Genomic DNA, 18,384 nt, shown 5'->3' with positions numbered 1-18,384 from the left:
GAGCACATTCTATCATGTTTTAAAGTATTAATTAGTAATTATTAGTTGCATTTTAGTTCTATACATATATATTGCTACATAACTCATGTTAATATGCTCGAAAATCATGTGTCCGCCCGGACAAGTGTCCTTGAAAATGTGTCCGGCCGTGTGTAATTATATATTATGTAATACACGGTCGGACACATTTCCTCGGAAACTTCCCCGGGCGGACAGATGCTTTTCGAGTGTATTAACATGTTATATGTTGTATTTTTACATTTTATTCCCTTTACATCATATATTTATTTATTTATTATTTTTTCTGTAGATGAATGAATATGGGAGATACTTTTTGGTTAATTATGGAGGTGCCTTCAATGGTTATGAGTACATCGGCGGCTCTTCTAAGAGTTTGCATATTTTCGGAGACACAATGGCCACTACGGTGTACATGATAAATCATCTGATGTTGGAGAATTCATTGAGCACTAATTACAGCTTGTATTATTTGACGAAGGGATTAAATGGCAGGGTATACAGTAAAAATCTTATTGCCGATGGCAATGATTTGCTTCAGTTGCTGGTGTCCCAGACACATTTTCCTGAGATTTATGTTGTCGAAGACGATTATAGTGGAGGAGTGTATGTTCCTTCGTTCGATCTCCCTCAATCTTCCGGGTATGGAGGTGAATCCAGTGCAACATTCGAAGGTGGGGACGGATTAGAAGCAATCCAAAGATATGCTTATTTAGACCTATCAACCGGAGATTCACCGGAGCAAGAAATTGTTGAACCGTCGGTCACTTGGGGTAATGATCAGTCAACGGGTTGGCCTTCATGGGATGAGCCAAATCCGTACCATTACGATCACCTAACAACTGATCGTTGTTGGGGTCCAGCTGATGATCAATATACGTACGAGCCTCAGTTTGTGGAGAATGCTGGTAATGTAGATGAAGATTATGTTCCATCGTCTGAAGCCGAGACTGATACAAGCGCCTCTGAAGACTTGTCGGAGCCAGAGAACGTGAGAAGGGCGGGGATTGAATATGCAGGTTGGCAGAATTTGCAGATCGATGATGATGATGACGAACAGGTTCCTGGAGCAGATGAACTAACTAATTGGTTAGTTCCGGTTATCCCGTTGGACGCTGCAGCGGCACTTGTGGATATTGAAGATTATCAACTACTGCCTCGGGAGTTGTCAAAGAATATGTATTTCAATAGCAAAGATGATCTGATCGTTGCAATCGGTCTGTGGAACATGAAGCAGGGCAAGGAATTTTCTGTCACCAAATCAGACAGCAGACGAATTTACTTCAAATGCAAGCATTCAGATACGTGCCGCTTCAAGCTCCATGCATCGTCACAAGATGGAGCCATTTGGGGAGTGTATAAGTTCACCAATGAGCACTCATGCGACGGTGAGCTAGGACGCGTAGCGCGAATAAAGGCCCCCGCAAAAGTCGTCGCAACATATTTAGCACAAAAAATACACGACGATTGCGAATCTTGAAGCCGAAGGCCATCCAGCTGGAGCTGCGGCGTGAGTTTGGCGTACAGATCAAGTACGATGTTGCATTGCGAGCCCGTAATCGAACGACTGAGATGGTTTATGGTCGACATGATCAGTCATTCGAGATGCTGCCCAAGTACTTATACATGTTGAGACAATCCAATCCCGGTTCGATGGTGGAGTGGGAAGTTGACGATGATGGCCGATTCAAACACTTATTTGTTGCTCTTGCAACTTCGGCTACCCCTTTCATGTTCAGCTTACGGCCAGTGATTGTCGTCGACGGCACACACTTGAAGGGCAAGAATAGGGGTATTTTGTTTGTTGCAGTGACGAAGGACGGCAACGAGAGTTTGTTCCCACTCGCGTATGGTGTTGGCCCGAAAGAGAACGATGAATCGTGGACTTATTTCATGTCACGCATTCGACGTGTTTATGGCCAAGCCAATCCACTTTTGATTGTCTCTGATCAACATATCTCCAGCCAATGCTATCAGGAATGAGTTACCAAATGCCACCCACGGCCTATACTACTACCATTTGCAAAATAACCTGAAGCATTACGGTAAGGCAGTGGTCGAGGTGTATCGACAAGCTGCATTTGCGTACGAGAAGTCCGACTTCACTAGGGCTATGAACGCCCTGAAGATTATGAAGAGAGCCGCGTACGATAAACTAATGGGGATTGGGCTGGAAAAGTGGGCTCGTTTGATGTGTCCTATGCCTGTGCGACGCTACAGTTTTATGACATCAAATGCTGCTGAAGCTTTTAATTCCAGATTGTTGTGGGCGAGAAGACTTCCTATCTGCTCGATGTTAGAGGCAATCAGAATTGTTATTGAGAAATGGTTCAACGAGGGACTAAGGGCTGCACAACAAATCGAGCAAGGCTTGACTGCTGAGGCCGGTAAAAGGGTAGCTATTGAAGTCCAAAAAAGTCGTCGATACACTGCACAAAGGTTGAGTGGCATGAAGTATAAGGTGCAAACTGCTGACAGAAGCTTTAAGGTGGATCTGGAGAAGAAAAAATGTGAATGTCGAGTATTTCAGCTAGACCAACTGCCTTGTTCTCATTCAATCGCTGCAATAAGGTACGAGCATTATTTCTAAGGCGGGTTCATTGAAATGTAAATATGTTCTAATGTTCGTTATATTGATTACTGTCGGAGTTTGTTTGTTTTTATAGTGAGGCCGGTGATACGATCGCGGAGTATGTAGACTCGTACTACACAAACGAATTTCTTATCGATACTTACTCTCGCGAAGTTAATAATCTCCCACCGAGACGCCAGTGGTTGGTTCCCAAGCACATCGCTGAGCAGGTTGTATTACCTCTGATTGTAAAAGGTCAATCGGGGTGCCCAAAAGAAGGTAGACATCGAGGTGGTGGTGAAGGCAGCAGCACACAAGCAGATGAATCTTCTAGTATCAGGCGTCGTAAACCAAAGAAGTGCAGCATCTGCCATGAAGAAGGACACAGCAAGAGAACGTGCGCTGGCAGGGCGACTGAGCCCAGAGAGTAGTGGTTTGTATTTGTGTGTTGTAACAGTTAATGATATTGATTGAATTATCTTATTATTCGATAAGCTGAAATGATTAACTGGAAATAAAGTTCGTTGAATAACCAAATAGAACCACACATGAATGTAACAATATACAACACTAGGATAAACCAAGTCTATTGCATCGGGCCTTCCAAGTTTCACACAACGAAAATATAGATCTAGCAATCTTGCTCCTATATGCCCTCACGTTGCTATTACCCCCACTCTATGGATGGAGAGCCAGATATCAGTCGTTCAGCATACATGCAGATGAAAGGCCCGCAGCTGACAGTGTCCTGCTACTGAAACTGAACCTCCGCTGGAGCAAACTCCGCCGTCATAAGTGGCCACTTCTCCACAGCCACTGTCGAATCAATGGATGTGTCGTCTAGCCACTTCGAAAACTGAAGGACACGCGGCAACAATCTCAGTAAAGGTAGTAGTTCAGCATATCGAGCACTTTGATGTTGAGCACTAAGATTGTGGAATACTGGGTCATAGACCTCGCAAACGACTTCTCCTAACCGAATCCGACATAGGATAAAATGGTGGCCAATTATGACTAGCATGAGAACCTATGACAAACCACAATGAATTGATAAGAAACAACTATTTAGCCCTATTTTGTGATGAATCTCTGGGTATTTACGTCTTATATTGACTTTTATTTTGGTCTCTTTCACTTAAGAGTTGAATGATTTGAGCTTTTGTGCTAATTTTGTGGTCTCAGGATTTTGTGCTCAAATTGATTGATATGTGGACAAAAATAAAGTCAGAATTTAGTTGATTGGTTTGAATAAGAATCGAAGTTTGTCTCGATACGAGTTCGTAGGCGAAAACGGATCCAAAATCCGACTTGAAACGAGGGAGAACAGGCCAAAACAAAACCGCTGCGCATTGCAGTAGACGGCGGGCGCCGTGGGACGGCGGCCGCCGTGCCCATTCTGCGAAAGGCCCTCACGGCGGCGCCGTTACACGGCGGCGGCCGCCTCTGTGCAGATCCGACAGTACGATTTTTCGATTAAAAACCCCTTTCTAGGGTTTTACTTTATAATTCTCGTCTCCAGCAGCCTCCATAGGCGATTTTCACCTCTTTCTTAAGGTTTTTAGAGTTCCACAACACTTACTTTCAATCTTGGATTCATTGGATTGCTTTGGATGTCAATTAACACTTCATCGGATTGGTTTTCCTTGGATTGCTATGTTTTGTAAGAACTCCCTTTGATTCTCTTTGTTTATGAATCCCTTGGTTATTTAAGTCTTTGTTTCTTGTCTTTAATGAATATGATGATTGAAGATTATTGTTGTTGATTCTATATTCTCTTGGTTTTATGAATCTTTTGGTTAATTGAGTTTTGTGTTTTATGTATTTGATGAATGTGAAGATTGAAGTTCATTGTTGTTGATTCTAGATTCTCTTGGTTTTCTAAATCCTTTGGTTTATTTGAATCTTTATTTTGTGTTTTGATTAATATGATGATTGGAGATAATTGTTGTTGAGTTTAGATAATCTACGTGATTCGTAGTTTGTTGCTATTGTTTACCCTTTTCCTTTCTTGTTGATGAATATTTAGAGATTTCTTTTATGGAGATTAAGATTTTCTTGCATTCGAATCTTATGCTTGATTGAGTTTCTTGCCTAGGTAGTTATTAATCTTTGATGTTTACAAGTTTATGATCGTTTGGTTTAGTGTTGGAGTTGGAAAATCTAGTTGATTTCGTTAATGTTCAAATGCCATGTTCTAGTTAGTTCGTCGTTGAGTTGCTTGCGAAATTCTCTTTGATTGTGTGTGTTTGCTTAACATTCATTTGATTAAATGTTAATATGTTATTTCGCCTAGATAATCGTTGTTTATGGTGTTGAATTGATGATTGCTTTCTAGATTGCTAGTTTAGAACCCTAGCTTTGTTTGCCTTCTTGCATTCTTATTGGCTTTCTATCTTTTGCCTAGTTAACTTTATATGCTTTATTTTAATTACGCATTAGTTAATCGGAGAGAAAGTGTCAGACCCAAATTACCCGATTAGAGTGTTTAGATTTCTTTTAAGTTTCTTGTGAGCAATACGATTAGAGCCCTGCTAAGTCTTCCTTGTGAGACGACTTGAGTCACCTTACCACCCTAGGACGACCTCGTATAAATTCGAGTCCATCCGTTAGGTGTTTTTGGATGAGTCAAATTTTGGCGCCGTTGCCGGGGAAGGCTTTAGGCATTTGATTGTGTTGCATTGTTTTCCGTGTTTATTTTTGTTTATTTCTTTTGACTCGGTTATTTTCTCCCTCCGGTGCGTTTGATTTGTTTGTTCGTGTTGTGTATGCAAGGACGTAGAAGCTTGAAGGGAAAGCTTGCACCTTACTACGACAACATTCATCGACCTCGGGAGGTTCTTTCAAGCCTGGAGAAGGAGTCCGAGTCCAGTTCGAGAAGTTTTGTGGAATCACAGTTTCAAGAGAAAAACTGTGAAGAGAGAATTGCTTCCGATCCCATCCTGGAAGCCGTGGAGGAGACGCCTTCAGTGCATTCTGAAGAAGAAAAAGAAGAAGCTCGGCCTAATCCTGACCAAGAAGCAATGGCGGAGCAGAATGTCCAGTACATGGGAGATTTTTCCAGGCCAGTTATTGGGACCACTAGCACTTCTGCGATAGTGCTTCCCACGGCGGTCCGGAATTATAATCTGAAGCCCAATGATTCAAACCTGTTGCCGCTCTTTTATGGGATGCCCAGTGAGGACGCCTTGCAGTTCATCCGTGATTTCTGCACCCAAGTGCAGACCTTCCCACTGCTGGAACTCACCGAGGATCAGTTGAGACTCAAGTGCTTACCCTACGCACTCAAGGACCGGGCGAGAACGTGGTTGCTGTCCCTGCCGCCGAACTCCATCACTACATGGGGAGAGGCGTGTGAGAAGTTCATGCTCAAGTACTACCCTAATCACAAGACTCAAGAGATTAGGAGCCAAATAATGAACTTCATGCAAGGAGCTGACGAGCCTCTCCACGAGGCTTGGGAGAGATTCCAAGAGCTCCTCCGCCAGTGCCCGCAGCACCAGCTAACACCCGTCATGTTGATGCAGTTCTTCTATGACGGATTGATCCAGACGGCACAGTTTATGGTGGACAGTACAGCAGGGGGCAACATTGCCCGGAAGACAGCTGATGAGCTCAAAGGGATTTTCGAAACACTTGTCGCGAGTTCTCAACAGAAATCAGTTAGAGGAAGGAGGGTTGAAGCCAATGCAGTAGCTCCCAACAATGAGCTTCAGAAGCAAGTAGCGGACCTGATGAGGCAAGTACAACACCTCACGATGAACCAGGTGAAGGCTCCACCAGTTCATGCGCCACCAGCAGAAGGATGTGGCATATGTGGCGATTTTGGTCATGGAACCAACGCGTGCCATCACATGGGGGAATGCACACCTGAAGGAGAAGCAGGGGTCTATGCTGCTCAGAGCTATCCGGGGAGGCCTCAATTTGAACAGAGGCCCGTGTTTAATCAAGGGCAACAAAATTCCAACTCGGGTTGGAGAGCTCAGCAGCAGAACTACACTCAAGCTTATCAGCAACAGCAGCCCCCGCAGTATCAGCAGTATCAACAGTTTCCTATACAACAAGGGAATTTTCAGCAGCAGCAGCAGCAGCAATACCAGAATGCTCCCCAACAGTTTCAGAAGCAAGCTCAACCACAGAAGCCGTCTCTCGAGGACACCATGCAGTCTTTCATGGAGATGACCAAACAGAACATGGAGTCTCAGAGTGCTACCATCAAGCGTCTCGAGACTACAGTTGGGCAACTTTCAGGAGCCCTGAATCAGCTGCAGCAAGAACAGCCAACTGGGAAGTTCCTAAACCAGGACAAACAGCCGCATCAAGCGCATGCCGTGGCGGTAATCAAAGAAACTGCCCCAATAACCACGGGGAAATGGAGAAGCAAAGCCGTGCAAGCAATCAAGGCTACTAAATGCCCCAGTGAGCCGCTGCCACCTATCACTATTGCACCAGAACAGCCACCACCCAAGCAAGGAGATCCAGGTAGTTTTATTTTTGATATTAGCTTAGGTGGGGTTGAAAAGGTTTTGGGAATGCTTGATTTGGGCGCGGCAGTCAATTTGATGCCGCTTGATATTTTTGAGAGGTTGGGAAATAAAGAGCTGAAATGCACGAACATTAAGATAGAGCTAGCTGACGGCTCCATTAGCAGCCCACGAGGCCTTGTTGAGGATGTTGAGATGGTCGTGAGGGGGATTAGTGTTTTCACTGATTTTGTTGTACTTGATGAGGGAAAAGGGATTAGAGGCGAGAATGGGCATCTCGTGCTACTTGGCCGACCCTTTATGGCTACCACCCGTACTCGCATCGATGTGGGTACGGGAACTGTAAGTATGGTAGGGGCGGGTAGAGCGGTAACATTCTCTGTTTTTGATCAAAAACCTACTACCCCCACTCGCTTAATTCAAACCTGCTCTTATGTTGAAGCATTTGATGCTTTGGATGAGAACTATATTGTGCAGGAATTCCTTAATCAGCTGCAGGAGGAGGACGAGATCGTGGAGGAATTCCTTGCTAACCTGCAGGATGAGGCTGACATTGAGCAGGAATCTCTGGATAAGCTGCACGAGGAATATAACATAGAGCAAGGCTTCCTGTCTGCCTTGCCACTGGAAGAGAAGCTCGATAAGGTTGTGTCACTCAATCTCCTTGGATGGGTGGATAGAGGAGCATCTCATGATATGAGCATGGAACGCTCATTTGGAGGACCCGCAGCTGCAATTCAAAAAGATGTGTTTACAAGGGCGCTAAGGCAGCTGGAGCTCCAATCGGATTTTGGTTAAGGGACCTTCTTAGTCGGGCTGGCGACTTAAAAACTAGCGCTACATGGGAGGCAACCTATGTTTTCTTGCTTTTTCTGGTTTCATTTTTCTGTCGTTTTGTTTGTGTTGTGTTTTGTTGCATCTGTTGTTTGGTGCAGGTTGTTGCGTTGGAGACTGCTTGTTCTATGGATGAGAGAGAGGCAAACATCGTGGGACACTACAGACTCACCACTGGATCGGTATTTAGGGAAGTTTCCTCCTTCACCCCTCTTTTTGTTTGCACTGAGGACAGTGCCAGAGTTTAAGTGTGGGGGGGGTGTTTGTTGATCCTATGGGTGCCTTTTTGTTGTGTTTTTGGGCTTTCTTGTGTGGGGCAAATGGTCTCCTTTATCTTGATTGTTGTTTGGCTTCAAGTAATAATGCACACTTTGATGATTTGTTCACAAGTAAATTTCATGCTTTGTGTTGGCTTGGTTGCTATCTTTGTCTCTCAGGCTATGCATATTCCTCTCTTGATGTAAGTTGTTTAATGTTTTGGATGCAACACCCTTATGAGCTATTCTTGACGTGATTTGTCCGGTAGATGCTAGAGGGAGTGTTTTCATTGTGATAGCCTACGATCTTATCCCTTGAGTTTGAATGTTGGTTTGTTGTGAAGTTTTCTATAGCTCTGGGTCTCTGCTCCTCTGACGGTAGTGTTATGAGCATGGAAAACCACGTGAGAACATTTTGGATTACCTCCAAAAGTGTTGATCTCACGAAAGTTGGCCCATCTATTGAGAATGGAATAACATCACCTTTAAAAGAAAGATGTATAAAATTATTTTTGGTTTGAATGTTTATCATCTTCAAGGAAAATGGGATTTGATTATAAAGGCAATCACATTAGGGAATTCACCTCTAGCGGAGAATTGGGTCTGATCGGATTGAATTGTATCATGTGGTTGTTGCTTCTTAAAATCTTAACAATGAACATCTCGTGAGGAATGTGAATGGCTAAGAGACTTAGATTGGTTGGAGATGTGAATGGTGAGGAAGTTTTCTTGTGAACTATCTTTTGGTGTCGTGACTTTGCTTGAGGACAAGCAAAGGATCAAGTGTGGGGGGGTTGTTTAGCCCTATTTTGTGATGAATCTCTGGGTATTTACGTCTTATATTGACTTTTATTTTGGTCTCTTTCACTTAAGAGTTGAATGATTTGAGCTTTTGTGCTAATTTTGTGGTCTCAGGATTTTGTGCTCAAATTGATTGATATGTGGACAAAAATAAAGTCAGAATTTAGTTGATTGGTTTGAATAAGAATCGAAGTTTGTCTCGATACGAGTTCGTAGGCGAAAACGGATCCAAAATCCGACTTGAAACGAGGGAGAACAGGCCAAAACAAAACCGCTGCGCATTGCAGTAGACGGCGGGCGCCGTGGGACGGCGGCCGCCGTGCCCATTCTGCGAAAGGCCCTCACGGCGGCGCCGTTACACGGCGGCGGCCGCCTCTGTGCAGATCCGACAGTACGATTTTTCGATTAAAAACCCCTTTCTAGGGTTTTACTTTATAATTCTCGTCTCCAGCAGCCTCCATAGGCGATTTTCACCTCTTTCTTAAGGTTTTTAGAGTTCCACAACACTTACTTTCAATCTTGGATTCATTGGATTGCTTTGGATGTCAATTAACACTTCATCGGATTGGTTTTCCTTGGATTGCTATGTTTTGTAAGAACTCCCTTTGATTCTCTTTGTTTATGAATCCCTTGGTTATTTAAGTCTTTGTTTCTTGTCTTTAATGAATATGATGATTGAAGATTATTGTTGTTGATTCTATATTCTTTTGGTTTTATGAATCTTTTGGTTAATTGAGTTTTGTGTTTTATGTATTTGATGAATGTGAAGATTGAAGTTCATTGTTGTTGATTCTAGATTCTCTTGGTTTTCTAAATCCTTTGGTTTATTTGAATCTTTATTTTGTGTTTTGATTAATATGATGATTGGAGATAATTGTTGTTGAGTTTAGATAATCTACGTGATTCGTAGTTTGTTGCTATTGTTTACCCTTTTCCTTTCTTGTTGATGAATATTTAGAGATTTCTTTTATGGAGATTAAGATTTTCTTGCATTCGAATCTTATGCTTGATTGAGTTTCTTGCCTAGGTAGTTATTAATCTTTGATGTTTACAAGTTTATGATCGTTTGGTTTAGTGTTGGAGTTGGAAAATCTAGTTGATTTCGTTAATGTTCAAATGCCATGTTCTAGTTAGTTCGTCGTTGAGTTGCTTGCGAAATTCTCTTTGATTGTGTGTGTTTGCTTAACATTCATTTGATTAAATGTTAATATGTTATTTCGCCTAGATAATCGTTGTTTATGGTGTTGAATTGATGATTGCTTTCTAGATTGCTAGTTTAGAACCCTAGCTTTGTTTGCCTTCTTGCATTCTTATTGGCTTTCTATCTTTTGCCTAGTTAACTTTATATGCTTTATTTTAATTACGCATTAGTTAATCGGAGAGAAAGTGTCAGACCCAAATTACCCGATTAGAGTGTTTAGATTTCTTTTAAGTTTCTTGTGAGCAATACGATTAGAGCCCTGCTAAGTCTTCCTTGTGAGACGACTTGAGTCACCTTACCACCCTAGGACGACCTCGTATAAATTCGAGTCCATCCGTTAGGTGTTTTTGGATGAGTCAACAACGATAAAGCACAAAAGACTAATGACAAATAATTGTTTAACTGATTACCTGTGTGACATCCATCCATCCTATTTGACCAGGAGGAAGTTCATGGCCCCGAAGTGCTTTTCCACGTACAGCGCAGATCCAGTCTATCTCAGGCTCCCAACCATCAGCTATTGCTGTATGCGTCAATACATGATACTCCTTGGGGCTGAACTCACTTCCTGCCCACTTCACCAATAGAGCGTCCCACTCTTTCTTGAGGTATATCTACAGATCAAATAAGTAATTAATAATTTATATCCGCACCAATGAAAACATATAAATAATGAAAGTTTACTTACAAACCAATCCGTGTCTACTATGACTATGTTATTCATATTTACGTCATCAAGTAAATCCACGGAATCTCGAAGTTTATTTCTCAAGCTCAAAAAATACAAGTCAATATCCTGCAACAAAGTTAAAACCAGAAAGTTAGTAGAAAATAATTTAACAATGTTAAAATCAATAGATTATTTACCCCAATTGTGAATTCCTGGCTGACATTCTCCACCCGCGCGAAGTCGTCGTAGTCCCGCACACCACCACTGGCCTTGACATACACCTCACCAGCCCTACCCGCTCGACATCTAGCAATCCACTTCTCATAATGGTCACTGCAGTGTTGTGTCACTGGACGTGGAATTCGGCTATTAACCCAAGGCGATCTCTGAAAGTTAGACGGACGCCTCACCCTCTGACTGCGACGCGGTGGCTGCTCTGCCGGTGGCTGCTCTGCCTGGGGCTGCTCTGCCTGTGGCTCAGGCTCCTCCGTCTGAGCCTGCCCTGCAGAACTAGACTGTCCCCACTCATATGGTGCAACAGAAGTGAGCGGCTCAGCAAAGTATATCGGGGGCTCTGTCCTATACTGCGGCTTCAGGAATGGGGAAGAGCCATGAGGGTAGACATAGGTCGACCAGTCAAAAGTCTGCTGGGATGGTGTGTAGTCGCCCTGACCAGACTGTATCATGGCCCGCCACTGCTCGTCGTAATCCCGGGTCTCTGCTGGGCGAGAATCATAATCTGAAGGGCGTTCAACATAATGCTGGGTCTCTGGATGGCGTGGTTCCTCATCGCGGGGGTCGTCGTCGCAGGGACGTGAAATGCTTGGCCCTGAAGCATCGGGCCCTGAAGCACTGGGATCGGCTCTGTGCTTTGGAGGAGATCGTCGCTGGTAATCATCAGGGGACCGTCGCTGGTCATCATCATCAGGGGAGTCAGACGATCGAAAATGTTTGCTCTTCTTGCACCTATCCTTTTTGCCCTTGCCCTTCAGTTTATCCATGAATTTGCCGAAGGCCTTCTTAATCTCCTGACGGATCGTCTTCTTCACCCATTTACGGTCCACCTCACCCTCGTTGGGACTGGATACAGGCCGAGATCCACTCGAGGATGAAGAAGTCATCGGCGCTGGGCGCTTTCTCGGATCTACTGAATGACGAGCCGGCTCGTAGGGTCGAGCATCCCTCACAGGGCCCTGAACACTCTGACTGCGAGTCATACGAGGTTGTCTAGGTACATCCTCCTCGTCCCCGCGCTCCTCCACAACACGGGCTCTGGTGTGCTGTGGAAATTGGACACCCCGAGCTAATGGGTTCTCGGGGGGCCTGAAGCTCACCGAGAGTTCGCCCGGTGTCAGCGCTGATATGAAGTAGTGACTCGCCAGATCGTCACCATCGGGCTCCAGAGGCAGGACACCACCCTAGAAAGCAACATAGATAATATATTAGAACATAAGTAAAACCAGTAACGGTGAAACATTAACTCTGAAATAACTGATTACCTGTCCCTCAAATAGATCTCGCAAACCGTGAAGCCGGGGCTTACCCCTGAAAGTCCATCTCAAACATCGAGGGTGCGCTGTCGGATCACCGCTAGATGCTGCCACCATCTGTCCGAGGCCCGGGACGCGCTCCAATGCCCAGACATATAAAGCCCACGAAGGACCGTAGAAGTGATACTTCTCGCCGGTTCCTATCTTTGTCGTATAATGGCATAACATCTTATACGAATACGCGCCCCAGGGGAATCTATCAAATGCAGCCAGATCATCCACCAACACCCAAAGCCACGGCTGTACCCGCGCATCCAACCCAAAAATAAGGGTGTGAGCCACACACACACGAGGACAGCACGAAGTTACAGGCTCTCATCCTCATCATCCACTCGACGATCCAAATTGCACACGCGTTTGATGAGCGCTTATATGGTCATGGTTCGCCCACCGCAGAATTGTCGGTATGCCTCCACGCGACTGCAGTCGTGCTGTAAAGTCGCATCGAACATCGATCCCCCGAAATTGAGCCCAGTCACTAATGCGTAGTCCGCAGGGGAAAATCTAACTCGTGCTCTGCACAGAAAGAAGCACATCTCATCGGCTTCTGACATAATCTGCCTCGATACAATTTGTGTAATGCTCTATTGCTCTTCGGGCCGGGCCTCCAATCAGTGAAATGCCCAAAACATGATGCTCTAAATCTTCCCAATAACCCTTCATTGCACTGTTCGCCGACCACATTTAAAGTTTCAACTAGCTCCGGAAAAAAGCGAATCCCTATAGTAGGTGCTGATAGCATCCTCCGTCTGGTCAATAGTGTCGGGACGAAGATATGGGACATTCGCCTATTCATTTACAAAATGAAAACCATATTAAATTCAGTAAAATATTAAAAAATAATACAAATAGGCATAATTAAAAAACTGCAATTTAATTAATACCAAGCAATTCCAAGCAATTTAATTAAACTGCAATTTAATATTAAATTCAGTAAAATTCAGTAAAATATTAAACTGCAATTAAATTCAGTAAAATTCAGTAAAATATTAAAATTCAGTAAAATTCAGTAAAATTCAGTAAAATATTAAACTGCAATTAAATTCAGTAAAATTTAGTAAAATATTAAACTGCGATTAAATTCAGTAAAATTCAGTAATTAAATTCAGTAAAATATTAAAATTCAGTAATATTAAACTGCAATTAAATTCAGTAAAATTCAGTAAAATTCAGCAATTTAATATTAAATTCAGTAAAATTCAGTAAAATATTAAACTGCAATTAATACCAAGCAATTTAATTAAATTCAGTAAAATATTAAAAAACTGCAATTTAATTAATACCAAGCAATAACAGTTTCAATAATTAATAATTAAAAAATTATAATTAAATTAAATTCAGTAAAATAGTAATAATTAATATAAACATACATATAGATTTAATAAAGTATTTTATGCCTAAAGAGAAACTATCCGGCCGGTGAAGTGCCCGATAAAATGTGTCCGGCCGGGTACATTTCAGATTGAAACTGTTCCGGACGGACGCATTATTCCGGGCATAGTACCGGCCGGATAGTTGCTCTATAGGCATAAAATACTTTATTTTATTAAATTGCACAAAACACACATAAACAATGCAATGTAATACCCAGCAAAACTCGCAATAATAATTCAATAATTATTACTTAAACAATATAATTAAATTAAATTCAGTAAATTACTAATAATTAATATAAACATACAACTAATTAAAATGGAATATTTTATGCTAAAAAACGATCGGTCCGGCCGGTGAAGTTCCCGGAAAAATCAATCCGGCCGTATGTTTCATTTAAATAATGTACTTGGCCGAACCGATTTATCCGGCCACTTCACCGGCCGGACCGATCGTTTTTTAGCATAAATTATTCTATTCTATTCAATTTCATGAAAATTAAAAATAAAAACCTGTGAAGAAGATGCCATGGATGATGAAGAAGCTTGTGTCCGACGTGCTTCAATTTTGAACTCTCTCGGTGAGTAAAAAAAAGTGATTGAAGCCGATATGTATATATTGGTGAGTAAAAAAAAGAAGGAAGGTAAATATAGTGTTAAATAGAGATAAGATAAATGGACGAAAAAAAAATGATTGAAGCCGATACAATCGGCCTTATGTCTATCAAAAGAGAATCAAATTTTTTAGAAAGATATTTTTGTCCTTTATGTATCGGTTCTTGCATAATTCACTTGGTAACATGCATGATTTTTTTGGGTAACAAGCATGCATTTATTTGGGACGGATTTTAAGTATATATATATATATATATATATATAGGAATGAGATCATATAGATCCCATTGCTTATAATAGATCCGTAGATCCTAATATCAGCCGTTGATCTATTTTTTTGTACGGTCCAGATCTGATCCGATTTTTAAACCTAATTTTTAAATGCGGAAGGGTATTTTCGTCTTTTAATTCTTAGATTATATTTCGCATGCTACTTCGTTTTACCTCGTCGTCTGTTATTTTTTTACCTCGCAGTCTTCGCGCTTGTGTTTCTATATTCATTGCGATTCTCTTCATCTGTGAGAATCGTTTGTTTTCTCGTTCATGACGATTGAGGAATCAGGTATTGTTTGTTATTTGACGTTCATGACGATTCTCTTCATTTGTGAGATTATTCGTCGTTCAGTTAGTTCTTATTGTGTTTTGAATTGATGAATCATGTATTGATTATTCGTTGTTCAGTTAGTTGTTTTTTTTTAATTCGTTGTTCTTCGTGATGAATATTATTTGTTCCTCATATTTTTATTTTCTTTAGTTTGATGATTTTATCATTTTTTTCTTCTGCATTATGTATAATAAATCGGAAATTACGTTTGCGTTATGTGTTGATATGAAATCTATATTTTCTGTTTAGTTTTTTTTATTTTAACTTATGTGTTGTGCTATATTTTTTTTACGTTAAATCTTTATTTTAAATTTTGCATTTGTTTAATATATATATGCATGTTAGTGGTTCGGATTATGTATGCACGTGTGTTTAAATACTTTATTTTTATCGGATGTATTTATTTTGCTAATATATATTATGCATTCTCGTGTTTATGAATTATGCATTTGGTTATTTGATATTATGCATTCTCGTTTTTATGCATTCTCATTTTTATGCATTATGCATTTTTTTAATATATATATGCATATTAGTGGTTCGTATTATGCATGTGTGTTTAAATATTTTATTTTTATCGGATGTATTTATTTTGATAATATATGTTATGCATTCTCTTGTTTATGAATTATGCATTTGGTTATTTTAGATTATGCATTCCCGTTGTTATGCATTATGCATTTGGATTTTTGAGATTATGATTCATTTTTATTTTTATTTGCAGATGGTGTTTTTTCTGATCAGAGTTCAATTTCTGATACAATGTTTTTTACCTCAATGTGATGATGAGTTTAAACCTATTGTTGGGAAGAATTTTTCTTCATTAGATGATGGTGAAAAGTTTTATATGGCTTATGCTAAGCGTTGTGGGTTTAAGTCGCGTCTTGGTGCCGTTAAGCGTAAGAAATCTGGGGTGATTATTTCTAGACTTATTTTTGTAGTCGGGAAGGGTTGAGTAAATCTGGTGGAAATATTAGATCTAGGATGAGTACAAGAGTAGATTGCAAAGCTCGTATTATTCTTCGTGTTGTTGATGGTGGTTCTTACACTATTGTGAATTTTATTAAGGGTCATAGTCATCGATTTGTTTCAGATAATCTTCAACATTTTATGTTGTCTAATCGTAAGTTGGATCATGGGCATAAGAAGTTTGTATTGAACTATGTTAAAACCAATATTGGTCATGTTAAATCATTCCATTTGTTTAAGGAATTGGTTGGGGGTTATGATAAAGTTGGATGTACAGCGGTGGATTTTAAGAATTTTGCACGTGATTTGCGTGCATATGTTCTTGGTTCTGATGCTCAGATTCTATTGAATAATTTGTTCAATAAGCGTGAAATTTGTAGCGATTTTCAGTTTGAATATGCAGTTGATAGTTCTGATAAACTTACAAGTCTGTTTTGGGCTGATCCTTTATCAATTCAGAAATATGATGCTTTTGGTGAATCTGTATCATTTGATGCGACATACTCAACTAACAGGTATGCATACTTATGATATATGTTGTGCATCTTGTTATATAGCATTATGAGTTGTGTTTTAAGTATGTTTTTCTTTTATTTTGTTGCTACAGATATAATCTTATATTTGTGCCATTCACTGGTAAAGATAATCATGGAAGTTGTGTGACCTTTGGTGCTGGTCTAATTTCTCATGAGGATGAGGAATCATATTCATGGGTTCTTGAGATCATGGGTTCTTGAGAAGTTTGTTGAATGCATGAGGAGAAGACCAAGGATGATTATTACAGATCAAGATCCAGCTTTAAAAAAATCTGTTGAACGTATTTTATATGATACGCGTCATCGATTTTGCATGTGGCATATCATGGTTAAAGTTATGGATAAGGTTCCACATCGACTTAAGATCGATTTACAGTTTAAAAAGGATTTTAATCGTCTTGCATGGTCTGAGTTTACTGAGCCTTTGAGTTTTGAACGAAGATGGAATGATTTAATGGAGAAGTATGGTTTGGTTGGTGATAAATGGTTTGATTCTATGTTTGCTCAGCGTAGTTATTGGATTCCTTTATTTTTTAGAGACTGTCATATGAGTGGGTTATTTAAGACAACGTCTATGTCTGAGAGTCAGAATAGTTTTTTCCGTAGGTATTTCAATAGGGGTGCAAATCTGATTGAATTCTTTATTCATTTTGAGCGTGCTATTGAAGCTCAAAGAAATCAGTGTGATCGTCTCAATAGTGTTGATGTTTCTTGTTTCCCAAAGTTGGTGACAGATCTGGCAATTGAAAGGCATGCAGCAACTGTTTATACTAGTGGGATGTTTGTTGAGGTTCAAAAGCAGATTGTTTCAGCTAGTTTCAGTTGCTGCATATTGGAGATTAGGACTGGTGTCGGCGAGAATGTTTATGTAGTTGAAGATGGTGAAAGTGGTAAATTTAGTGTCACTTATAATTTGGCTGACTATAGTTGCAATTGTGATTGCAAGCACTTTGTGAGGTGTGGTTGGCTTTGTTCGCATGTATTTTGTGTGTTGAAGAATGTTAAGATTCAGAGGATTCTTGATCAATATATATTAAAGCGTTGGACAAAAGGAATTTGCGTTGGTGGAAGTACACATTCTGGTGGGACAGATACTCTCTCTCAGTTATATTCTTTAGCTTATAGTTGTATAGGTTTGGTTCAAGGTGATTCTGTAAAGATGGAGAAGTTATTTCAAACTTTGAAAAGTGTGCATGATTCTTTGTGTGTGAATAGTTCTAGCAGTTCAAATGGTGATCTTTTTAATGAGTTTTATGGTGGTGCACCTCCTGAAGTAGTTGATGTTCACCCACCTGATATTGTGAAGACAAAAGGTAGTGGAAGTCGTTTGAAGTCGAGGATTGAGAAGGCTTTAAGGGATAAGAATAAACCGAAACGAAGATGTGGCAATTGCAAAGAGATGGTGAACCATCATGCTCGTAATTGTGATCAGGAACGTGCTATTAAATAGGTTTTTTATATTTTATTCTACATTTTTTGTATAGTATTCTTGATTAAGATTTACATAAATAATTGAAATATTTCATTTTTCTACGTTTTGCGTATTATTGTTCTATATTATACATTATTGTTTTATCTGTTATGTATTTTATTGTTAGTTAACAGTATAAGTTACACAAAACTATTATGTATTTTCGTATATATATTTATGCATTGTTAGTTAACAGTATCTGCATTTTTTGTTTTTGATTATGCAGTATATGCATTTCTTGTTTTTGATTATGCAATATATGCATTTCTTGTTTTTAATTATGCATTGTTAGTTAACAGTGGATGCATTTTTGTGTTCGAATATGCATTGTTAGTTAACAGTATAAGTTACACAAAACTATTATGTATTTTCGTATATATATTAATTATGCATTGTTAGTTAACAGTATCTACATTTTTTGTTTTTGATTAT

The 18,384-nt window shown here is 40.3% G+C and overlaps 1 protein-coding gene across 1 annotated transcript; it reads left to right on the top strand.

Annotated features, from left to right (window-relative positions):
* Positions 1-16,806: 16,806 nt before the first annotated feature.
* On the top strand, positions 16,807-17,931 carry LOC131008960 (protein FAR1-RELATED SEQUENCE 5-like). The gene has a single exon (XM_057936147.1). The coding sequence runs from the start codon at positions 16,807-16,809 to the stop codon at positions 17,929-17,931; it is 1,125 nt and encodes a 374-aa protein (XP_057792130.1).
* Positions 17,932-18,384: the final 453 nt, after the last annotated feature.

The sequence above is a fragment of the Salvia miltiorrhiza genome, chromosome 1 (assembly GCF_028751815.1).
Source record: "Salvia miltiorrhiza cultivar Shanhuang (shh) chromosome 1, IMPLAD_Smil_shh, whole genome shotgun sequence".
In the NCBI taxonomy this organism is placed as follows: domain Eukaryota; kingdom Viridiplantae; phylum Streptophyta; class Magnoliopsida; order Lamiales; family Lamiaceae; genus Salvia; species Salvia miltiorrhiza.
Note: the sequence above shows the minus strand (reverse complement) of the source record. Positions and strands in the feature narration are given on the sequence as shown.